General features: G+C 30.0%; 2 protein-coding genes across 2 annotated transcripts in view; both read right to left on the bottom strand.

Moving 5' to 3' along the window:
- LOC135950128 (COX assembly mitochondrial protein homolog) overlaps positions 1-24,912 on the bottom strand; it is a 187,152-nt gene that overhangs the window by 19,029 nt on the left and 143,211 nt on the right. The window lies entirely within an intron of this gene.
- LOC135950920 (DNA-binding protein D-ETS-6-like) lies at positions 94-20,299 on the bottom strand. Its single transcript, XM_065500446.1, has 3 exons — positions 19,369-20,299; positions 4,965-5,202; positions 94-1,239 (listed from the first exon to the last, which is right to left on the bottom strand). The coding sequence occupies exons 1-3, from the start codon at positions 20,117-20,119 to the stop codon at positions 693-695; spliced, it is 1,536 nt and encodes a 511-aa protein (XP_065356518.1). The 5' UTR covers positions 20,120-20,299; the 3' UTR covers positions 94-692.

Below are 24,912 nucleotides of genomic sequence, written 5' to 3'. Positions count from 1 at the left end.
CGGCTAAAGCAACCAAATTCTGAATAATTCGATCGTCAAGATATTCCTCCTGGACGAAGAGAAATCAGTCACTCAGTAAAAGGAAGCATATGATTTCATATTAAATATTTTCTTTATTGATTTGTTCTGTAATTGTTTGGTGTAATAAATATTTAAATATTTAATAATCTTATTTAAATAATAATTAACTAGACAATAAATACATACATATGTGCATATGTATATTACTGTAATTCTAATTTATAAACTTAGATAAATATTATTAATTTAATACTATGTGCTATAATTTAGTTTGCATACATACATATGTACAACCATACAGTTCCTAAATGAAATGTAAAATGGATGTTTGTCTCCCCTTTTTGTTCGTAAAAGGAAGACAATGATTTTCACAGGAATTACAAGGGTCTAATAATGCCCATATAATTACAGAGAATTAATTTGTATCACACATAAAAAGGACCGTAAACATTACACCATGGGTGGCATCATACAAATTACTGTGTGTGTGTGTGTGTGTGTGGGAGTATTTGGATACCGGACATGTTGAGAATATTATAATGGTAGTAATGGCAACATTTTATAGTTGATTAACTTTCTATTGTTTGCCTAAATATGGCTAAGATAAGATGGCTTGTAAAAATAACAAATTTCTGTTTAATTATTTAATTAAATGCATCCGAGGGAGGTCTTCATTCATAGTTTGTGCCACCGCCGTAGGGCCAATATGAGTTTCTGGTCGACGTTGTGCTCATCGTGGTTGATGGTGTTGATGTTACTATCCCTGCTGAAGATGACGACGTTGAGGGCGCCAGTGTTGTGGTCATTAGATTGGCTTGTTGAGATCCTGTTATTAAGAGCGGAGATGAACTTATCATACTAGAGGATGTTGGTATAGCTTCTGCTATTGGCGACGGTATTGATGCTGTTGATGGCGATAGAAAACTTAAACTGGAGGCCGACGACGATGGCGAAATGTGTTCCGAGTGCAGAGTGGCGGATGGATGATGATGGTGAGAATGGTGTAAGTTATGGTGCTGTGTGGCATAGTGATGGTGTTGATGGTGATGAGCATGATGATGTGGAGGAACTTTGTAGGGATTTAACATGCCCATGCTGGTGGTAGGATCACATCCTTGAGCCTGAGCCTGGCAAGCTGCCATTAGGCCATGAAAGTCAAATTTATATGCATAACGTTTGCCATGGACTTTGGTCATTATGTTTTTATCGTAATAGTAACTGAAATTATAAAGAAATAAATAAAGACATAAGACATAGTAAGTCATACGAATTGTAAATAGCTGTTTTATTTTGTATAGAGAAATTAAATTTTGTTCATTTTATAATTAATTTTTTTTACAATGCCGCCGACTCGTTTGTCATCATTTGTTGCGGTAGTACTGAAAGTTGAACTTTCAAAGAAATGCCTCATCATTTATTTATTTATTCAGCAGGAAAAGTTTTCGCAACATTTCCAAGTTATTAACGTGCAACATTTATCAAAATATTTTTAAAGGCTTTTATAACACTCAACGGTTTTGTTGTTATTTTAACCCTTTAATGGCAATTCAATTTTGAATACTAATTTTAATTTTGAACTTTCGATCAAGATATCAGTCCATACATCTTTTCGTATTTCATTAATTTCTAGTCAAAAATTTGTCCTTCAAATTGGTCTTACTGCCATTATTATCATTATTTTTAAATGTTTTAAATGCTAAATTTCCATACATACTACTGTATGTATGGTTGCGGGATGTGGAATGCGCCAATACGGCATATTTAATATATATAAATGTTTATCATCAAATGTTAACGCAAAATGCGATATCCAACACCCGTCGGAATCGAAAATGGCTTTGAATTGGGCAAACGCTGCGGAAACCATTAAATGACATTGCTAAACAAGCTATATATTGGAATTAGAGATGCTAATCGGGACTGATTTTTGAAAATCCCGGGGTTCGGGATTTGGTAAAGAATCTTGAAATCCCCACCCGGGGTTTCGGTATTTTCGGGAAATCTAAAGAAAGAAACGTACATACTGGTAAAAACAGTACCTTAGTAAAAAAAATAGTGTTTATTTTAAATAGCTTCTTAAGAATATTACTGCATCCACAGTAGCCCAAGAAAGTCTACATACAGGAAAAATTATTATGTTATTTTAATTTAAAGCAGTTTTTTTTGATAAGATATATAATAATAAATGTCTTGTCGATTTTAGCAAAAAAAAAAATCAAATAACGACCAAAAGTTCACCGTTATTAGAGTTATTGATTCTGAGTAAAATGAAGAATAATTTATTCTCGGTCACGCCTACTTTTGGGTGGGCTATTAAGTTTCATAATATTTTAAAGCCCAAAAAACCAAAAAAAAAAATCGTTATTTGACTCAGAATCAAAAATTCTAATAACGGTGAAATTTTGGACGTGATAGGAAATGTTGCTCAACCCGACTTAAGTGATGTTGTTTTAATTTTTTTTAGTGTAAATTTATTTTTTAACAAATATATTTCATTACTTTTAACTTACAAATACAGCCTTCAACGAAAGAAATTTAATTTGAATTCTTGTATGTAGACTTTATTGGGCTACTGTATGTTTCCGACATATGCTGTTGCCGAAAAACATCTCTCACATTCCATCTTTCACATTGGCAAACCCGTTTGCAAATACTTATAACAAATCTGCAAGAATTTTCCTCTTGTTCCTTCAGAAATAAAATGATCTATTTCTTTTGCAAGTTGCAAATGAACATTATAATTTGGTTTCGTTATTGTTATCTGGGTTTATTAAGCCTTTAGCTCGATTTTTCATTTGAAGAGGATTTAAGTTTTGTTATACAGCATACAAAAAAAAGGTGAAGAATTGATTTTCTAGAGCCCCAGTCAAGGAAAACCAAAAATACCGTTTTCCTTTATTAACTACATTGTAGCAGGAGTTCAGCTTAACAACTTTTCTGAACATCACTTAGCGATATTCGGGCATGTAGAATGTCAAAATGCATGAAAAAGGCAGACAAAAATTACAATTACCCCTATTTATTTATGAAAAACGGGATTTGGAAAATTCCGAAAACCCCGGGATTTAAAATTAAAAAATCCCGGACTTCGGGATTTAGGAAATCCCTTAAACCCCGGGATTTTCGGGAACGGGATTACCCGTTTGGCATCACTAATTGGAATATACAATGTAGTCGGCGTATCGGAAGGCCAGCGACAAATTGTGATGAATTATCCAAACTAAGATTACAATGGAACGAGATTAAACATCGCGAGGAAGATCGTATTTATTGGAATATTTTGTTATGGACCCATGTTCATTTAAGAAACCTTAAGAAATTTTCGAATTTGGAGTTGTTTTTTCACCATATATTCCATTCGAAAGGCCTTAGTTTCTTCTTTCTAACTCCGCTGAGACACTTAAAATCAGTTGATATTCAACTAAGTTACAGGCTTATAAGTGAATTTATGGTATTTGGACATTCAAGAAAAACATGTTGAATTTTTAATAATGTCTAAAATTTTAATTATCATTCCCAATAAGCAGCTTTTGCATATTTCACAAGTTTTTAGAAAAAAAATAGTATTTTTTTCAGAACCTCTTGCATTTTTCGCACTCGACTATAATTTCTTTAAAGAAAATATTAGTTTTGAGTTTTTTTTATCCAACACGACACATCGAATATTGGTTGCAGACCCCTTAACTTATATACATATGTATGTATGTATATTTTGGGTCCTTATAAAACTTAAGACCATCTTGCTATGTCGGTTTAAATATTATTTGTTTGTCATTTTACTTAGTCAATTCACAAGGTCTCCTATCATGTCATATTATCATAATGTCCTATTATACTCGTTCTGCGCAGGGGTCTGCTTTTTGGTTACGATAACACAATAAACATAGTCTTATTTTAGGACATTTTTAATTAGAAAGGGAATAACAACATTTTCAAACCATTGTGAAATACATATTAGGACATTATGACAATATGACATGGCAGGAGACCTTGTGAATTGACCAATTGTAATGTTCTTTGTAACAATTTTCTTTATTAAAATCAAAGTAATTTAAGCATTAATTAATATTTCTCCTATGAATATCCATCAGTGTTAAAATATGACAATTTTTCCCTGTTTTTGCAAGTTTTTTGAGAGGCAAAAAGTTTTATTTAAAAAAAAAAAAAGTTTTTTGGAAAATTTAAAATTTATAAGTTGCGCCGTTTATTTCAAAATTATTGTCCCCAAATTCCTTTACTAAATGGGGAAATTGATTTGAAAATATTGAAAACACTAAATTCACATAAATTATCTCAGGCTGATTATATGTACGAATTGGAATTTTGTAATTTTACTATGTATGTACTTAAGTTTTTTTTTAGAAATAAAAAGTTTTCTTCATAAAATATATGGCAACACTGATATCCATGCTATTTTGTGCATACATATGTAATTTTGTGCATATTTTCCAGTTTTTGAGAATTTTTGCCCATATTTAAACATGTCCTGCTAATAAGCATTAACACATTCAAGCGTTTGAACATTTTGTCATGAATGGAAAAGTATTAAACTAGAAAAAAAGCCAGTACATAGATTTTGTATATGAAAATTTCAGTGACCACTTTGGCCATCACAGACATTATAAGTTTAATACCTTTTATTGCATACTCCTTTAAATTCAGAGACTTTATACAAACAAAAAAAAAAATCGTTCACCTTTTCGCCAAAAATGTATCTGTATCTTGGACTGAGTGTATGTTCCGGTATGCATACACATTCCATTCCTTCAATGAAATTCAACCACTAAAATGTTGTTGTTACCCACGCATAATCACAAACAAGAACAACTCTCAGTAAATCTACTTAAAATATGTACATATGAGTGTATGATTCTCTCATTTTCACACAGATACACAGAAACACATACATACATCTTCTTGTTCATTTATATTCTCTTACTTACCGTAAAGCTCTACTAAGTTTATCATAGTTCATATTTGGTTTCGCTTTGCGCTCTCCCCACAGTTTGGCCACCATATCGGGGTCGATTAATTTAAACTCTCCATTGGTGCCTTCCCATGATATGCAATTACTTTTCGACGAATCACCAAGCAGTTCGAGCAAAAATTGCCACAATTGTATCTGCCCTGAACCATGAACAACCAATCGATGTGAAGCGGCATTTAAAAGTTGGTATGGGTCTGAAAATAAAAAAAAACAAACAAACATCATAAAAATAAAAGTAACAAACGTTAAAAAGATACAAAGTGTTATAATACTCGTGTACCAGGAGATGAAAAAACCCAAATATTATGGTGGCATTTGTAGGAATTAAATAACTCTTAACAAAATTTCTTGGAATTTTTTTAAACAAACAAAACCACTTTTGAACTTATTGATGCTGGTTTTTTCGTAGCGTCTTAAATTCGCAAGGCTAAAAATTATTGTTAAAATTAGTCAGAAGTGAATAAGACGTAAATAAAATTTATTATTTAAAGTTAATTAAAGTAAAATATGACTACAATGAATAAATGATCACTTTCATTAGGCTATGATTTAAAAGCGGATCTAGAAGAATATTAACACGAGTATACTATATTTAATAAAGCGAATTAAATACAAATTTTAAAATGAATTTTCAAAATTATTTAGAATCCGGCTAGTGAAAAATGTTAAAAACAGTTTTAGTTACTATCAACGTTTTTCGTAAAAAAGTGTTCAATTACATTATATTACAAATTCCTTGCATCAAACTTTACAGGAGAAGATTTTTTGTTATTTTAATTCAATGTAAACATACTAAGGCCGATGTGCATTTATGCTAAAATTGTTTTTGCTATAAAATTGTAGCGGTACTTGGTAGACCAATGAATTAGACATACAGTAGCGAGCATACAAAACTCGAGAAAGTTTTGTCGAGTTTAAGTATTGAATTTGGACCTCATGCGCGTAGGAACTAGCGTATCCCCCAACAATAAATTTCAGTGAATTTATTAATAATTGGGAATTCAGCACAATTCTTACCAAAATATTAATTTTGTATTCAAGTAAAATAATTTTTTAAAAAAATTTACAAATCTAGTCAATTTTCTTAGAGTTGAACTGTTTTAAAATATTTAATTGTTTAGATATTAATCTATATGAAGACTGTATGAATAGATTCCCCCCGGACTGTTCGGACCACAGCTCTAATCCATTGTTATTTAAAAATTACACACAATCTTTTTTGTAGGCGAAACTTATATTAAAAATTTAAAGGCCAAAACATATTGAGCCATAACCACCAAAAAGATAAGATTTTTGATAAACATCGATAGTTCTCGATCATTCGCATCATCTCACAAAATACCATCGCTGTATAATGTACCGTTATGATTTTACAGCAAAAACAATTTAGACGTATGTACAATGTATTGTTTTTTCTTCATTCGTTTTAACAAATTAATTAATATTAGTCTTTTAAGGTAAAAAACGTTATTTTGAATTTTTATACACGAATATAATTTGAACAAAATGAAAAAAATTAAACATTAAATTGGGTTTTTAATAAAATTAGAAGGGTGTAACTGCCAGCGAAAAAGACGTAAGCGACATAAATACCCGTTATCTTGGAAATATATGAAATAAAATAAATGCAATGTATAGTTAAGAAGTAACAGTGCATATATACTCAATTTCAAGGTAATACTTAGACTTCAATCAAGTATATTTAAAAAAACCTTCTCCTGGAAAATTTGGTTTTTGGCACTTACGTCTTTTTTGCTGTTATGACTCGATATTTTAAAGAAATGTAATAAAATCAACTAGAATTTTTTACATTAATCAAGTTTAATTTTATCATTTAGGTACAAAAAAATCAAAAAAAAAAAGAAATCATCTTATAAAATTTTTACACAAAATATCGTGAAACTTTAACTTTTTCTTTTGTGCTTTTAATAATCTTCTCGTTTTAAATTCCAACAGTAATCAACTAGCATAAAATCAATTTTCAAGCTTCTTTACATCATGGTGTAACCTCTCTCCCTGCTCTTCACTGACCGCACCAATATTAGATAGAAATAAAGAAGAACGAGAATGAAGAAAGGGACATGAAGAATGGGACAACGACATTCTGTAACCCAATTTTTCGTAAGCTTTTAACATGTCGTTAACTAGCTGTTCTGCATTTTCGGATCTGTGGTTCCCTAAAACCCCTTTTATAACTGCTTTCTGTTTGTCAGCACTTAACTTTGCTCTTTATTCACAGCCATGAACAAATTTTTCATCGAACCAAGTTTTATGTGGAGTGGTGGTAAAATGAAATTTTTAGGATCTATCAATCGTATATGTTCAACATTAGAATTTCCGCAAACAAAATCTGACCTTTCTAGCCATACTTTTGTAGTATAGTGCTTTTATGTGGATCTGTTGTCCCACATACAAATAAAACAACAGTATTTAGTAAACCCACCCTGTAATCCGAGCAAAATAGCTATAACTTTGAGATAAGCCCAGCTGTTTTTTTTTAACCTTAAAGTGAGGGTAGTAAAAATAATAATTGACATTAGGGCTATAACTAGTTTACATTTTTTGCAAATATCAAAATGGCCCTAGCATAGTCGGCTCTGCCGAATCTTATATACCCTTCACCAAATTTTACTTCAAAATACAAATTTTAAATATTTTTAGGTAAACAAAATTTAATTTTTTTCCAAAGTTGTTTTTTTTTAATTTTTTGAATTGTTATTTTAAATTTTAAAAACAATTTTTTTGTTTTTTAATTTTTGATGAAACAAAATTCTGGTTAAAAATTATTTTTTACGATTTTGACCCATTGTAGGTCCAAGTTACTATGGTCTTATACACGTCGTTGCAAAGGTCTTTCAAATATCTATCATTAGATATCCATTTGACTATATTAATGACTTAGTAATTCATATATAGGTCAAAAATTATTCGGTTGTCCTGGTTTTTTCCTCATATCTCGGCCATTTGTAGACCGATTTTGCTGATTTTAAATAGGAAACTTTTCGAAAGCATGTCTGACAGAATTATTGATGATTTGGATCCTGAAGATATCTGGGATCTTCAGATAATTGATTTCAACAGACGGACATGGCTTATATAAGGATCCAGAATATATATACTTTATAGGGTCGGAAAATTATATTGTGGAAATTACAAACGGAATGACAAACTTATCTCACGAAGGTCAAGGGTATAAAAATGGTAAATATTACTTTTTCGCTGTTGTCAAAAAAGTTCCGCGGTAAAGTTTGCAGATAATTTTTTTTATTTTTCTTTATCCAAAAAACGCAAATAGTTTTTTTTTTATTTGTGGTAAAATTTGCGGTAACGGGAAAAATCCGCTGTTTTACTATAAAAAAGTAATAAAAATTTGAGAAAATTTTGACTTTAAAAAAACGTTTATGTGGGTGTGGTTTTTATTCAAAAATTACCCGAATTTTTATCGTAAATAACACAACATTTCCATCGCGTGGTGCTAGGGCCAAAATTTAGTTATAGCCCTAATTGACATGTACCTCGAAAACTAGACGTGATGGATACCACATATGTTTGGAACATTTAATGAATGACCCATTACCTATTCATTCCAGCTAACAGTTAAGAGGATATCAAAATCTTGTAACGCAGTGTTATTATTAAATTGAACATAGCTGTTATTAATAATAAAATATAAAAAAGTTCACTTATTAGTTTCTATTTTATTACGATCAACATAAACGCCATTTTATGCATGCGCACTCCTTAGTTATTTGAAATAAAAATTAAATAATACTGTTATAAGAAAATGAATTAAGACTACAAAAGAATATAAAATAAGTAGAGTCCGACAGAATATTCGGTTTCGGATTAGACCGAAATAGGCCTAATACCAGTATTCGGTTAAAATTAGGCATAATACAGAAACTTTTATAAATAAAAACAGATTTTTCAGACTGCACCGAAATTACAAAATTTGGACCGAAATAATATCCGAAATCTAAACCGTTTATACTGGTGTTTTTAGCACTTGAGTTAATTACAGTCACACCTGATACTTTTCATATACATATTTTTTCAGCGAATAACCCAAATAAACGGCTTTAATTACAATAACAAACCCGGTTTTAAAAGTTCCAATTTCCGATATGGGCAAAAGTATATTTTTTTGGACGCGCAAATTTAAACATTCTTAACTCATTTAACCGATTTTGAAACGATGTTAAAACGGACGAAATCACAAAATTACTTAATTCAGCTCGGTCTGAATTCAAAAAACATATAAAAGTATTTCAATATGGGCATTTCCTCCCATTAGTCAACCAGGATCGAAAAATAAAATGTTGATAATCATCGTGTTTTATTGAAGATATTCGATATAATTTGGTACATATAATTTTTTCGGCCCAAGGACGAAGCCTATTGCTCCCACATTAGACCCGCTTCCGTAAATCACTTTTACGATCATAAATCTCATAAAAATGTAGGTATACACATAAAATTCAACATAAATAACTTTCACATAGACATAAACTACCACCTAATTTCATGGTGATCGGTCAATAATTGGTCATAGCTCCCATATAAGGCCCACTTCGAAAATTACTCACGAATATAAATTATTGAATTTTTAAACGAAAAGTTTTACTTAGTGTAGGGCTTGACCGACCATACTTTCTTACTTGTTTGTTAAGGAAATTTGAAGATTTTTATGAGAAAATGCATGGTGATACTAATAATAAACATATGGAAAAATCTTACGTTCGCGACCCGTACGTTCGATACCGGTACTTAAGTCAATTAAACAAAAACCAATAGAAATATTTAATTGTGTAAATACCGGATAAAGACCTACATTAATACACTTTTAAAATAAATTAATCGCATTTAAATATTCCGTTCCATTTCGCAAATTTTTACATTTCACTACTGTCAGCTTAAGTTGACTTCTATTTTGCGTACGTTCGTTACCACGTGTTTATAACTATCATTATGAAAACTTAAAGTCTATGGAATCCATCTTTTGCACTAAAAAGAGAGCTAGCAATCTCCAAAAAATGCCAGGAAAATATTTGTTTCTATATTCTTTGGACATCAAAAGCGTAGGTTCATAACCCCAGGAAATGCCCATATTTTATAAAAGAATTTTCAAACAAACTTGAGATTGCTTCAACCAATTATTTATGTATATTGGATAACTAATGGTTGATAATCTTTTTGGTTTAAATATTAATTAAATGAGTGGACAATAAACTATAATCTCAGAACTATAATGTCGCCAGGATGACCAATAACCTTTGGGGAAAAAAGACATTCCGAACCTAAATAAGCCAACACTCGAAAGACTAGTTAATGTGTTAACTGGACACACAGAGTTGAAGGCTCATCTGGCTGCAGAGCGTGTGATGAAGAGAATAAGAAATTGGTTTTGGTCTGGTAACATTTCAAAATTTGGTTCCTTTAATATGTTAAAATTGATTTTTTTATATTAAAGATAATTTACGAATTTACTTTTAGCATACACCACAATAATATGTTCCCTAAATAATTAGAATGATCGGATATCGTTATCCTGTGTCGTATCGGTACAGAAACTTGAACAAAATCTTCAATTGTTTATTCTTGAAATATATTGGTAATTATTATTTTAAAACGTTTAAACATTTACTAAAAAAGCAAGAAAATTATTTGGAGATGGAAAATATTAAATCAATGTTCAACAAATCATTAACAATTTATTAATATGTTTACAATTACATATATTAATTTGTATTCATTAGTACAGTTTTTTTATCACATGATTATCTCAACGAACCATTAAATATCATTGATCTTGCTGTAGCCGTAGTATGATGAGTCGGATGTCCGTGATAATGTGAATGGTGGTGGTGTGGTGGCGCTGGTGGTTGCATACGTACACCAAAACGGCGATTAAAGTCTTCAGAGAGGCGCCACATAACGCCCACATCAACACTGACACTCATTGTTAAAAATATTTAAATGCAAATAATTTATTTATTTTTGCTCCTCTTAAATAAAACTTGTTTTTGTTATACGTTTATACGAACGAGTAATTGTTCGTCTGTTCACAATTATTCACAAGCCAATTCCGAGAATTTTATTTTTAAAAATTCATAAAATATTTTTAGTTTATTTATATTTTGTTTTTATTTTTTAAAAATAAATTTGATCAACTGACTAAAGGAGGAATTTTTGCACAGGAAGTCGATATTAAGTAACCGCAAATGTTTGTCTAAATGTTTAAAAACTGCTTCACGTTCCGTTATTTGTAACCATTACGTACGGATGTCTGAACATAACTGAGTATTGTTTGTATTTGATAGAAACGTTTTGCACTACAAAAGATATCCATCCACCCACTTTGCGCTATGAAAATGACAATACGTACGTGTGTACTCTTGTAATGTTAGAGTTAAATTTATTCGCCCAATGGGTGGCATATTTATTCCTTATGATGATGATAATAATAGTGTTGCCGTTTCAACTATTGCTTGTCGTGGTTGTTGTATTGTTATCCTTTAGCCAGAAAAATTCAATATGTGCCAACCTTTGTCAGCTTTTGTTAGCTTAAATTAACCCCCCTCTAAGGAGGAAAGATTTTCTTATATTTGATTTTAATCCACTGGCAAAAAATAAACTTTAATCAATTAATTAGAAAAATACTCGTACAGATACAGAATACTTGATTTATTTATAAGACAAAATATTGCAACTTAATGCACACAGAAAATAGTACAAGTTTTTTAACAATATTATAGTCACAGTAACTAATTATTTGATTGTGGTAACTATAATATGGTTAATTTAATATTTTCTCCAAAAATTTGTTTCACAATATGTACTTTTGGATGTGCTCCACCTGACGCGCATTGATGTCAAACGTTGAATTTTAAGACGGACATACTACGGACTGGCATACATAGATACTAGGGTATTCGAATTATTCGATTTTTCTCTTGTTCGAATAAAACGAATAATTTGAATAAGAGATTTTAACTTGTTCGAATAATTCGATCACACGTTTAAAATTAATCGTACTATTCGAATAATTTAAATTTTTTTAAAAAATTAAAGAATGAAGTTTTGAGTCGGTTTTTTAATACTTTATTGTTAAAGAAAAACAAAAAATAACGTTAAAGTTAACATTTCAAGTATTGATAATGTTAAAAACATTCAAAAACAAAGACCATCATTAAATTTTCAACGGAAATTTTCTGATCAGATTAACTCTCGAACAATCTACAAAACAATTGACTAGCAAACCCTTTAGTTTCCGTTTTGGACATGATCCTGAATTCAAATAACTACAATATAAACGTATTAAGAACTTTTTTATGTCGTTCATTAATTCGGGTTTTAAATTGAGTAACTAATTCTTTAGTAAATTACACAGTACAACATTTTTCAGTTCATTGCTTTGGGACTCAATTCTGACAATTGCACGTGAAAGTAGCTCCAAAAATAAGAACTTCTGCATCATTAGTTTTGTCAAGTTGGCTGCCGTAATAATTTAATGGCAATACGATTTTTTTTTCCTCAAGGAGGTTTTTTATCACTTTTTCTATATTTTAGCACGGTTATATCTCGTATACCGTACGGAATATCTCTTTTGTGGCTGAAGCAAAGTTGTAGATATTGAATAGTAGAAAAAGAGTACGGAACATACCTACCCAAATATGGTGAATCCAGTGCCTTAAAAATCGCAAAAATTACCATTTTTTTAGATTTTTTACAAATTTTTCACGTTTTTTGCTCAATAACTGGATTACAAATCCAATTATGGACCGATCACCATGAAGGTCGTGTGATTTGTGTCTATATGAAAGTTATTTATCATGAATTTTGTATGTGATTTTCGGAAGCGGGTCTTATATGGGAGCTATGAATAATTATGGACCGATCATAATAAAATTTTTTGACATGAATTTTGTTTATATAAAACTTATTTGGAGCGAAATTTGTGTAGATACATATATAAATTAAACATTTATGACCGATAAAGTCCAATTTCAGGAGGACATTTGTATGGGGGCTAGGTGAAATAATGAACCGATTTCAGCCAATTTCAACAGTTTTCGTCCTTGGGCCGAACAAATTATATGTACCAAATTTTTTTATGATCGGTCCATAATTAGTCGTAGCTCCCATATAAGACACGCTTCCGAAAATCACTTTAAAGTACATAAATCTGTTAAAAATTATGGTATACATACAAAATTCATGATAAATAACTTTCAGACACAAATAACACGACCTAATTTCATGGTGATCGGTCCATAATTGGATTTGTAATCCAGTTATTGAGCAAAAAACCTGAAAAATTGTTAAAAAAAATTTAAAAAAATGGGAATTTTTGCGATTTTTAAGGCACTGGATGCACCTTTTTCGGGTAGGTATGTTCCGTACTTTTTTTCTACTATTCAATATCTACAACTTTGCTTCAGCCACAAAAGAGATATTCCGTACGGTATACGAGATATAACCGTGCTAAAGTATAGAAAAAGTGATAAAAATCCACCTTGAGGAAAAAAATTCGTATGCCCATTAAATTATTACGGCAGCCAACTTGACAAAACTAATGATTCAGAAGTTCTTATTTTTGGGGCTACTTTCACGTGCAATTGTCAGAATTGAGTCCCAAAATTATGTGTTGTACTGTGTTAATTATTCACTCTTTCTAAATTATTTATAACAAATTGTATTATACATCAAGCTCTATCAACGTTGCCGAATCTTTTCTTAATAAAGTGGTCTTGAGGAATTACACAATAAAGGGAATCTGTCCAAAGTTTGATACCATTGTCAGTGAACGTGGCTAATTTGAAATCAGGCAGTGCATGATTGACGCATTTACAAATACGCAAAAAGTTTATTACCATGTTAGACAAAGATGCTCAACGATGTTTAAAATCATGTGTAAGACAAACTCCATGCTTTTCTTGCAACAAAACGATTGTTTGCAATATTTGGGTTTATCATTCGATTTATTAAATATTTTGCAACACTTACGTACGCGGTGAATAACATCATTTATATATATATTTGAAGGTCATGGCCTTCATCTATTTCAATGTAATCATTACAAATCAAACCGTTTCAAAATCACATTCTCCGTCACATTCAACTCCACTTTAATCTAAGTTAAAATTTTGATTATTAATTGCGATTCTTCTAATATTTCGCCAGCTAAATAACAAATATTTTATTCCGTACCTTTTATTTTCATCCTAAGTTAAAAATTTTGAAAGATTTGTTTTTAGAATTGTAACTTCTTGCAGTAATATTTATATATTTATAGAAGGAGCTATCGGAACACTCATCTACAGTGATCGAAAGTCCATTTGTCTCTAGTTATTTGTCGAATTTCAGAAACAATAAAATTTTTGTGGTCATTATTACTTATTTAAATTTGAAATTATGAAAAATTTTAAGCAATTTAATAAATTTAAATATTATTCGTTTTATTCGATTATTCTACATAAAATTGTTTGAATTATTCATTATTCGAAAATGGCCCTTGTTCGAATAATTATTCGTAAGAAATTATTCGATTAATCGAACGATCATTAGTCGAATGAATACCCTAACAGATACATATTTATGTAGTTTGTACGTTGTAATTAATTTGTTTGTAAATAATGTTAAAAATCATTTATGGTTTAAAATAGATTTAGATTTCTCTATACGAATTAAATTTGTGAAATATTTAGCTACATACCAAAACTTTATCAATTAAAATGTTAATTCTAAAAGTTCAGAAAATAACTTCTTAATAAACTGTGTGTTAAAGAATTTTGTCATAAAAAGTGTTTATATATGTACTACATACGTTAAATAAACAACATGAAATTAAACCAATCATTTTCCTGTCGAACTTCAGCAGTTTCCGTTTTTATTTTGCATTTTTAAACCTGTTTATTTGATATTTAACATGTTAACTTCAACCTTCGTCATTCCTACTTCCTTTAACTTTCAGCATTGTGGGTGGTCTTCTCCATAATGCTACTCACTCGTACAAACACTTTGCATCCATGCAACCCCACAACACAATAATAATAAAAACAATAATAACAAAATTCCATGAGATAAATGCGCAGAGTCATGACATGACTTTATGACCCCATGCTGTTTGTAAGTGATTTCATTGTTTGGGAATCCTGTGTAGTTCGTCCTTCCAGCGTTCAGTCCTATACTTGTGCCTTGTGTGTTGTGAATGTTGAAGCATTTGGGATTATTGTGATTTTTATTAGATGCCACATCCTGTGAGAAATTATCATATTTACATCGTTTATTACAGTTCATCACTTGAGCCACCAAAATGACATGACAATGCATTCATTCTTTTATTCATGTGCCCTTCGCATCCTTAATGCCTTCATCAGATGTGTCTTAATGAATGGTTTTGTTGCTCAAGTTATTGTTTATGGTCATGAAGTCTGTTACACTGTTATTAACCTGAGCTCTTCTGTTTTTTTAAATTATTAGTTACTTGGGTTTCGTTATACATACTTTCATATTTCCTGAAATAATAGTAATTTGAGTGTTTAGGGGATTATTGTTTAATTATTTTCCTAAGTTAATTAGATTTATTTTTAAAAAGTAGTTTTTATGAAGATATATTTATTTAAGTGAATTTATATACTTTTTTATTAAAATGTCCATTTTGTGATATACAAACGTGCTAAATTAATGTTATTTTAATTCAAAAATGCAAAATTATTGTACCAGTAAAATGGAATTGAGTATAACCACGTTCATAAATTGTTTAATGAAATATTGGATATTGATTACTGATGACTTCAAATGCAATAACACAGTTAAAACGATAAAAATAAAGAAAACATGTTATAAGAAAATAGGCACAAAATAAGTAATAGAAAATGTAGTAAGTCCCAAAGAGGAATTATAAGTCGCCAACACACTTCTGAAATGTGAAATGTATGAAAGAGACTTAGGATGTTTGCACACAAAGCTTACGTTATTATACATTAAATTTTATAGATATCAATAACTTCAATTACTATTTGAAGATAAAATTTATATAATTTAAATTATGGTAACGGTATTTTAGCTGTAACTGTTATTTTGGAAACGCAGTTATTCCGGAAACGTAAGCTTAGTAATGTTTGCGTGAAGACCAAGCAATGCTGGAAATAGTGATCGTAAATGTGACCTTATGAATGGAACACCTACAGTGTAGTCGCGGCCAACATATGAATAAAATTATATTTAAAATGTAAATTCGGGTCATAATAAAAATCCGATATTCAGTTTTGTTATTATTTATTTTATTACACCAATTATAGTTGTTAATGTTGAACCTCCCTAATACAGAATTAACATTAACACTAAAGCTTAAAGTTTTATATTTTATAGCAAAAAATTAACTATAATTATCTATGTCGCTCTAACGAAAATTATCCCTAATAAACTGTCAAATAGTAAAATAAAATGGATCAGCTACTTGTTTCCGCTAAAACATAAAAATAACATACCGATTGTAAACAGAACTACACACTGATAAGAACTTCTTCCTCCAGAATAATAAACAATAAATTCCGTTTCTTAATTCCAAAAAAAAATACTTGTATAAATTATTGCAAGTGTTTAACGAAACTCTCCGATATTGTTGATACCCTACGATGCGATTCAGTGCCCAAAGGCTCTCCAAATAGATATTGTCAAAAAAAGCCCTTTGACTAACCACGGTTTCGAATTAGCATGGTCAAATCTCTATGATAGATTTGAAAATCGTAGAATCTTGGTGAATGGTCAGCTCAAGATTTTATTTGGTTTGCATACTATAAATTCCGAATCGGGTAAAGCCATTAAGCAGCTCCAACGTGAGATAAATTCATGTATATCCAATCTTAAACTGTATACTATTGATGTTCAAAGCTGGGATCCTACTTGTTTCCGCTAAAACATAAAAATAACCTACCGATTGTAAACAGAACTACATACTGGTAAGAACTTCTTCCCCCAGAATAATAAACAATAAGTTCCATTTCTTAATTCCATTTGTTGTTTCTTTTCTTTTCATTTGTTGGAACCATTTGTTTATTACTGAGTAAACAAATCGATTGGGATTTGTTTTGGTTCAATGAGTTAATTTCCAATTCTCCAGATTCAACCATCTCCAAAATCATCAGCATTTGAGCTAAACAATAGTAAAACTATGAAAGTATTAAAAAAAATATTTTATATTTTATTTATTTAATAACGCCTGTGATTATTTAATAACAAATAATCTACATATCGTCATCTTAAATGCAGACGGACGTAACTACACAAAAATTCAAAATCGAGTTTTTGATTGACTATGGTTATTTTTATTAAACTACATCTGATGCACAGATGGTATAAAAATTGCTTTCACCAATTAAAATATTTAGCTTCAAAGATGAAAATGCGTGTTGTTGACTCAACAACAACTTTTTTTAATATATTTTATAGATAAACTCTAGCAATAGCTAGGTTTTGCATAATACATCTTATATATAAATAGGCAACACGTTTTTTTGTGGTACACTTTTAAGTATGTTATTGTCCACCAATATTGATGAAACATATATGGTTTAAAAGATTATTTTCTCTAGATGTGCACAATATAAATTTTTTTTTTTTTAAATTATTTCCATAAAAGTGTTAAAAAGCGTTCTAAATTTGCTTGAAAAACATGTTTATGCACATCTAAATACACGTGCGTATACTCGAAGTAACTGTATAATTTCGTTATTAGTGGTCGAATTTTGACCACCAGGCGATCCTAGTTTTAATAATTATGCAAAAGTCGATCTTTTGCAAACCATTTCTAAAATATTAGTTCCATTTTATAGATATTTTTAAATTATAAAAATCAGATTGCATATAGATACGTGTTCAATGCCAACAATATCATCTGATATTGTTATTAAAAAAAATTTTAAAGTATATTTTTTCTCATTTTCCTCAAATTGAAATAGTTAAGACGACAGATTGTCCATATCATACCTATAGTATACGCTTATATATTAGATTCGGTTATAAAATTTTGAAAATCTGCCTTAATATTCGTTTTCATCGCATGCAAATCATTAATGTTTGGTTTTGTTTTAAAGAATGCCAATAATGTCATAATTTCGTAAGATTAAAATATTTATCGAATGTTTATGTTCCGCCCTACTATTTATTAGAAATGGAAATAACTCACTGTATTCCACACATGCTCCATAAACACTTCTTATCATTTAATGAGTTAAACATTGTATGTATATCGTATGTGTGATAACAAAAGGGTGTGATGAGAAAAAACAATGACCTCTAATACATTTTACGCTTATCATCGTTGAACGATCTACCTAAATTGCCATTATTAAGACAACTCCATGTGAAAGTGTTGAACGAAAGCAATTGCAATTGGCTTTTGACCACAGAGAGTCTTTGCGTACAAAAGGATTTACTGTTTATTTCAGCAATTCCCTAAGCAGCTATTTATTGTAACGACTGGTACGAGTATTTAAGCGATTTGAATCAAATCAAATAAATAAATAAAATACTCGACCTACGGAATTCAATTTCAAATGGTCAGTGTATTTCAAGAGTATTGGTAAAAATAAAATAACAATTCTAGTAATAAATTATTGGGCATGGAAATAAATTGAATGAATATTTTGCCAACGGTAAAAGCTAAAAATATATTTTCTCTATTACTTAAAGAACACATATTATATTGTACCATGGTTTTTGTTTGAAATTGAAATAAAAAATCATTGCGAAGCTAACTTTCGGAGTGGTTTCACATATATGTAATTGTGAAGCATTATATTTAATGATTAGAAATCATTATATGATTCATTCTGTTACCTTACTGAGCTTTATGGTTCTTATTATTCTAATTTAAGAACCAGAGCTAGAATTAACATTGTTTAAAATATTTACAATAAATTGGATTAGATTTAAATTAACAAGAAAAAATATCATTCAAAGCTTGAATGTATGTAATTTCGATTATGAATGCTTACTGAGTTTTATGGTTCTTATTATTCTAATTAGATGCTAATACTAATTCTAGCTCTGGTTATTGAATTAGAATAATTAGAACCATAAAGCTCAGTAAGCTAATCGAATGAATCATAGAATGATTTCTAAGAATTAAATAATGCTTCACAATTACATATCTGAAACCACTCCGAAAGTTTGCTTCGCATATATTTATCATGAAATTCGAAATGATATTTCAATTCCTTTAATTTACTTAATCCCTTGTCTATTAAGTAAATAAAGAGACTATATCATGACCAAAAAGTATCAAGTGTAGAGATAGGTTAAGCATTAACATATGGTCGCATAACATTTTAATAAATCACTTTCACAAAACTTACTTGGTTCGTTGTCATTTAGCATGGGACTCGTTTCTCTGCCCGTTGCACTGTGCAGGGTTAAAGCGAAATGTTTTGCAAACAAAATGCCACCCTCACGCGATCCCGCACATACCCAAAATTCGGCTCGACTGAGTGTGCAAAGCTCAGTTCCGGTGGTGGGAAAACGTGCAATATCCGGTTCTGGTTCAATTTTAAACTGTTTAGTCATCCATTTAACCCAGCCGGCTATGTGCTCGGCTTTCCAAACACGTGGATCCAATGGAACTTCAACAGGTGAGGGTGGTGGCGGAGTGGTTTCTTTACAAATAACATCCGGATTCTCCACTGCGGCAGGTAGTGTACGCTGCGATTCTATTGAAGGCAAGGCGGGTGGTAATTTCTTTCTGTTTGTGGTTCGTTGAGAATTATCACTAGTGTTTGTGGTTGATGATTTATCCGATTCTGAACGATCGGTGTAAGTACTTTTTGATGTGGAACTACAACTACTATCACTACTATTACTAGAGGAGGAACTACACCGCCTGGTTGGCGGTAATTTTCTCAATGATCTTTTTTTACACGTTTTCTCTTCTTCCACGCCGGTTTGTATTGTTTCCGTACTTTTGCTGACTTCTTCGTGCGGTTCATTTTCATGCATTTGGATATCCAATAAGGCTGGCGAATTCGGTTTACGCATCAATTCTGAGAATAAATTCGTTGCTGTTGTTGAAGCAGTTTCACAAGTAAAGCAATAATTTAAAATAACAGCCATTTATAAAAGAATGAACAACAACACAGGTTTGACGACACACCGATACGTTGGAGACCTAAAAGTCTTATGTTCTTAAGCGTTCTACGAAAAACCACAAGATATTTCGTGCTTTAACTATTTGAAACACCAACATTATCAATATAATACGAATACAATTAAACACTCGATGAATTTAAAAAATAATAATAATAAGGCAAGTCACCGGCCGGTAAATTTAAAGTTGTAATTTTTTTTTTTACAAACGATTAAATTGCGAATATGAATGAAAAATATCGTTTGTAAATGCAGACTGAAATTGTGATTCACATAATACTAGGGATTCCACGAAATAAACGTCAGAACATTGTTTGCGTGTGGCTAGAACGCGAGTATGATTCACTGAGGGAATATCGATCTCACCGCGTTATTAGCGACGGTCATGTTATTAATTCAACCTAAATGCACGAGCTTTAAAACAAACACAAATCTTTTTTTTTTTAATTTTATCTACATATAGGTACATATATTTTTTTAAAATTATTTATTTAAAATTTTTTTGCTCTTTAATTATTTTTTATTGTTATTATTTATTTATATTTCATCACTTTTGTTTTAGTTTTTTAATTAATTTTTTCGTCACATTACCGTATCCACGGAACTATCTATTCACTGACAACGTCCTTGTGATCAGTTACGCGACCGAATTGCAAGTGATTTCAAACTCCAACAAACGTTGTTGTACCACCTTGTCAACCAACAGCAGAGAAAAGCGATCAATGAATTTCACACAATCTTTTAATAATCAACACACAGATACAAAAGACAAGAGCAAATTCGCAATGTCTCTTAATAAAAGAGTAGTACACTCAAAAAATACTGTTAGTACAAATTAAGAGATACAGTTGCAAAAAATTTATTTTGGAAAGTAAATATTTGAGCTGAAGGTTGGTTCTTCATTATACCCTACACCACCATAGTGGGGAGGGTATAATGCGTTTGTGCAGATGTTTGTAACGCCCAAAAATATTAGTCTAACACCTATCTTAAAGTATATCGAATCACTTTCTGAGTCGATAAAACGATGTCCGTCTGGCTGGCTGTTCATGTAAACCTTGTGCGCAGAGTACAGGTCGCAATTATGAAGATATTTCGATCAAATTTGATAAATATTATTTGGCTGAAATCGGTCCATTATTTCACCTAGCCCCCATACAAATGTCCTTCCGAAATTGGACTTTATCGGTCATTAATGTTTAATTTATATATGTATCTCCACAAATTCCACTCCAAATAAGTTTTATATATACAAAATTCATGTCACCAAACTTTGTTACGATCGGTCCATAATTAGTCATAGTTCCCATATAGATCCGCTTCCGAAAATCACTTTAACGTGCATAAATCGCAAAAAAATTTTGTTATACACACAAAATTCAACATAATGACATTTCATATAGGCATAAATCACACGACCTAATTTCATGGTGATCGGTCCATAATTGGTCATAGGTCCACTTCCGAAAATCACTCAAAAATATAAATTATTGAAATTTTAAAAGAAAAACGTTTTTGCTCTTTTACTTAGTGTAGGGTATTATATAGTCGGGCTTGACCGAACATACTTTCTTAATTGTTTTTTAAAACGAAACGTGTTGAAACGCATGAAATTTGTATAAATAATACATTGTTATATTTTTCTCAATTATATTCATTATTGTAACTTATTAAACTATAAGCCAACACAAAGGAGCGTAAACTTATTTTAATAAAAATTACAATTAAAAAGTTTTAATCTCAGTTTCACCTTTTATTTTTCTCATGAACCATGAGTATGAGTAATATTGATATAGCATAACAAGTATCCCGAAAAAATTAAACTGGAGAATATGCAGAAAAAAGCTTGGATATGCATTATAAATGAAAGCTTTAAATCAGTGATGGGCAAACATACATGCTATCACATATGCGATTGTGTGTTGTTAAGCAACAGAGAATTCAGTGTATTTTAAATAACTTGCGTGCAATGTAATTTGAAAAATTATCAGCCTAACTACGAAAGCCTTAAAGTCGATTTTAAGTCCATAAACTTGACTATTATTTTAAATTTCGTACCATAAAACAAATTTCAAATATAATTTAAAATTTTGTTTTATTATTTAAAAAAAAGCTTTTTGTTTTGAACTTTTATGTACATTTTGTTTTTTTAATTTTTTGAAATTTATTTTTTTTATTTACATTCATTGAAAAATATTTTCAATTATTTGAATATATATGTTGGAAAAAGTTTTGAAGCTTTTTTCAAATAAAAACAAAAGTTCTTTTTTAAAATAAAGTCGACTTTAACAAAAATTAACTTTAATATTTTTTTCATAGTTAGGGTGTATGTATTTAAAAATTTAAAATCTATCAAAGGTTTATAAAACCAATTTTGTATGGAAATTTCGATTTATAAACCTTTTATAAATTTTAAATTTGTTTATGAATATTATCAAAAAATTCAAAGATTTGTATTTTCATAATTCGTAATTATTTTTAGAATAACGGTATTTTGGAGGTAAGCAGCTTATCGGTAAAAGTATCAAAGTGGTCATCATTGGAAATTTGATTAGAAATTAATTTCTTTAAACTTTACTAAAACACGAAAACCTTGAGTCTAATAAATGTCTAAGAAAGGAATTAATACAATTAGTTTAACCCCCTGGATATTAACTGAAAGCCTTATACTTTGGAATATAATAATAATCATTTTAAAAACGTTCAATAATTTATTTTCTAATTTTCTTGAATTCTAATTTAGTGAGTTTAAGGTCAATAAAAAATATATTTTTTTTTTAATAATCTAGGCAATTTTTAAAATGTATCGATCACAAAAAATATTAACTGTCATTCGATTAAAATTAAACTGGAATAATTGACACGTAGACGTACTCATAAATAAAAAAGTATTAAAATATAAATGACATTTGACAGGTACCTGTATCATTGTCAGAACGTAACGTTTCGAAACGAAAAGAAATTTGTTTTTGTTTAAACTTGAATTTGTTTAAATGAGGACCTAATTTTATTATAATTAAGACAAAGTTTCTGATCTTATTGAATAAATGTGTGAAAACTATTACACTTTTTACATCTTCTAATACAGTTATTTTGACTTACCTGCACAACCAACTTTGCACGATATTTTGTGCAGGTAAGTTAAAAGTGCAGTTAACATCAGTTAACTTACCTGCTCATTGATGCTGGTAAGTGCATTTAAGTTTACTGCCCAAAAAAGCAGCTAACGGCAAATAATTTACATGAAGTTTTGTGATGTTTCCCTTTAAAAATAAGGACAAATTTGGTATTTTAGCTACTTTTAAAATTATTAAGAAGTTTACAACACAATTTTTTATTCAAAATCGTATTTTTCTTAATTGGTTTTGATTTAATTTTATATTAAGCAGCTAAATGATTTTTTTTTTCATGAAAACCAGTTATAGCTTCCAAAAGTATTATGCACTTATCTTAAATGTGCAGGTATGAACAATGCACTTAAATTAACGAATTTGTATGGAGTTTGATAAATAAATATACAAAACACAAGTTTTGTGCACTTATATTCAAAATGTTCTTAAGTGAAAGGCAGGCAAGTCAAAACTACTGTATATACAAATCTCGTGTCACAATGTTAGTGTTAGAACTCCTCCGAAACGGCTCAACCGATTTTTATGAAATTTTGTATGTAGGTATGAGAATAGGTCGTAAAGTATATTTCATACTGCTAGGTCATTAGGGGGTCCCTATCCAGAAAAATTGTTTCCATTTTATTGCCAAAAACTTTTTTCGCATTTGTTTTATTTGGAATCAAAAAATACATATAACCCCAAATTTACACATTTTTTAATCGTGATTTAAGTATTTTAACCCAGATATGCCGACTGCTTGAGCTTGATCATTGTAAAAGTACTTTAATATTATTTTGGAAGCAAATGAGAAATAAAAAACATTGCAAATATAGTTTTTTAAAAATTTATTGAAAAAAAGTGTTTTTTTAAGTCGTCCTATATATAGGACATTGGGGTCACAACAACAAAACTAAAACGCAATAATGAAACATTCATGCATATAACAATCAAGCTAAATTCCAAAAAAATATAGTATTTATTCACTTGTAAATGTACAAAATTTTACTTTCCCTACAAACGAGATATGACCATAATGACTGAATATGGGCATTATGAAAATATCACAAATTAAAAATTCAATAACTCAAAAATAGTAGCAAAAAATAATGCGATCACACAATCTCCCATGAGGTATTGGTGAGTACTAAGTATGTGAACAAAAAAAAATGTTATTTTGATAAACGTGACGTATCCTGTAAACAAGAACTACATGTACTACATGTGGTACAGTCGGCATATCTGGGTTAATATTAGCAAAATATCCAAATAATTCAAACAGAACTAAATGGCTCTACTGATTTTTATGAAATTATGTATGTATAATTGGTAAGCATGAGAATAGGTCGAGGAGTATATTTCATACCGCTGGAACCAAAATATTCACTAGAAATAATTTGTACGGCAGAACAACTTTTGCCGAGACAGCTAGTAATTTTATATTATTCAAATATAATCATATACCAAATTTCCAGGACAACTCTTTCTAATTTTCCGAGTCGATATATGAAAACGAATCACTATACAAGTGTCAGTTGAAATTAGATTTTTTCATGAAATCAAACTCCTATTTACAGACATAATTTTACGAGTGTAAAAAAAAACTAAAAGCTTTCCAATACCATTGCAAAAAGTTTCTTCTCTTCGTACATT

This window comes from Calliphora vicina, chromosome 2, assembly GCF_958450345.1.
Source record: "Calliphora vicina chromosome 2, idCalVici1.1, whole genome shotgun sequence".
Lineage (NCBI taxonomy): Eukaryota > Metazoa > Arthropoda > Insecta > Diptera > Calliphoridae > Calliphora > Calliphora vicina.
Note: the sequence above shows the minus strand (reverse complement) of the source record. Positions and strands in the feature narration are given on the sequence as shown.